The sequence below is a fragment of the Gastrolobium bilobum genome, unplaced genomic scaffold (genome assembly GCF_033153095.1).
Source record: "Gastrolobium bilobum isolate Gb01-03AN ecotype WA unplaced genomic scaffold, APGP_CSIRO_Gbil_v1 utg45793, whole genome shotgun sequence".
In the NCBI taxonomy this organism is placed as follows: Eukaryota; Viridiplantae; Streptophyta; class Magnoliopsida; order Fabales; family Fabaceae; genus Gastrolobium; species Gastrolobium bilobum.
This window is the reverse complement of record NW_026898814.1, coordinates 19,067-20,535: the sequence shown is the minus strand read 5'-3', so window position 1 is coordinate 20,535 and position 1,469 is coordinate 19,067. Positions and strand designations below refer to the sequence as shown.

At 36.8% G+C, this 1,469-nt stretch overlaps 1 protein-coding gene across 1 annotated transcript; it reads right to left on the bottom strand.

Annotated features, from left to right (window-relative positions):
- Positions 1-277: 277 nt before the first annotated feature.
- On the bottom strand, positions 278-1,024 carry LOC133284343 (dirigent protein 9-like). Its single transcript, XM_061481344.1, has one exon. It carries the CDS (start codon positions 1,022-1,024, stop codon positions 278-280), a length of 747 nt encoding a protein of 248 aa, XP_061337328.1.
- Positions 1,025-1,469: the final 445 nt, after the last annotated feature.

Here is a 1,469-nt window from a genome sequence, read left to right as displayed (position 1 = left end):
TTTATTTGTTGGTCATCCTTTTCCATTCCCATGAACTTTTTTTTTTCAATAAAAAAAAAAAAATGTCTGTAGTGGTTCATCTTCTCCCCTCTGCTTAAACCTTTCTTCACTAGATAAAATCTCAAACAACCCAACAAGTGTAGTAACTGAAATTAAACTGAAAGTTATATATATTTATATATTCATTCAGATACAAAGGTACTATTGCTTCTTTAATTTTCCTACAAAGAATAATGAGTTTTTCTTTTCTATAATATCAAGCAACAAAAAGAGCCACCTAGCTTAGGTAGACAGTAATCTGAAGAAGTGTTTCCACCCCATTATTCATGTGTTGATCAGGTAAATGGAGCGTCTCAATTTTCGCATACCCTTTTGCATTGTCATATTCTCCAGTTCCTCCAACTACAGCAATATAAGACTCAAGTGTAGCCGTCCTGTGTACTCCAAAGAAATTAATAGCATCCTCCTCATGACCTTCATTATTAAACAAAGCTGAAAATGCCATGGTTTTGCTGCTTCCATCCAATGAACTAGCCAAATGAAATCCCTGTGCTTTGCCAATAACCACTGACCCCAATTCATGTCCTTCTGTAATTTCATCATCAATGACTGTTATTCTTCCAAACAAAAGCTTCTCTAGTGTTGCTCCTAGTGGGATTTGATTCGGTGTGACATATGGAAGTGAGTTCCTCCTATCAATAACCACCTTGTTTTTGTCAATGTTTCTGACCACCATGGAACTTGGTTCAGGATTAGTGGTAATGCTAGTATCAACAAATGGTATGCCACCTTTGATGGGGAAGACCCCATTATTGGGTTTTGAGAAAGGAAGGTTACTGTTTTGAGTGTTCACTATGATGCCAGTTACGATTCTTTCTGAAGGGGTTGATCCACCTAGGATGTCATGCATGTAGAGAGTGAGGACTTTATCTGTTTTGGCATACCTTATGGTGATGCCAAAGAGGGAGAGGTGGAGTACTATGGCTTTCAGGGAAAAAGAGATGAGTGGGAACTTTTTGGCCATTTTGCCTTTTGTAAAGCTAGTTGGGATTCATATATTAGAGAGTTGAATGATGAAAGGGGATAATGATCTTGTTGGCTATTTTGATGAAGGATGAACTAGTAAGTTTTGTATATATAGTTTATATGATTGAGATTGAGATTGTAAAGGAGTGGGGCAGATACCAGATTGCATTGAGATTAGACTATTGGAGCTATTGCTTACCGAATCCACTCTTGGAAGTGGAGTGGCTAAAGCTGTAGCTGTTTTCTTCAGTTGTACCTTAACCCAAGTGGCAGTGTATTCCCATGATGTTGATAAATTTTAAGGCCAAATATTTAGCGAGTTTTTAATACATGTTATTGGGTTAACATGAACATGATCCATTTCCCATGTTATTACTTTATTTTTTATCTTTTTTAGAACCTGACTGTGCGGTACTAAGTTAGTGTGAAGCCTTTAAATATAA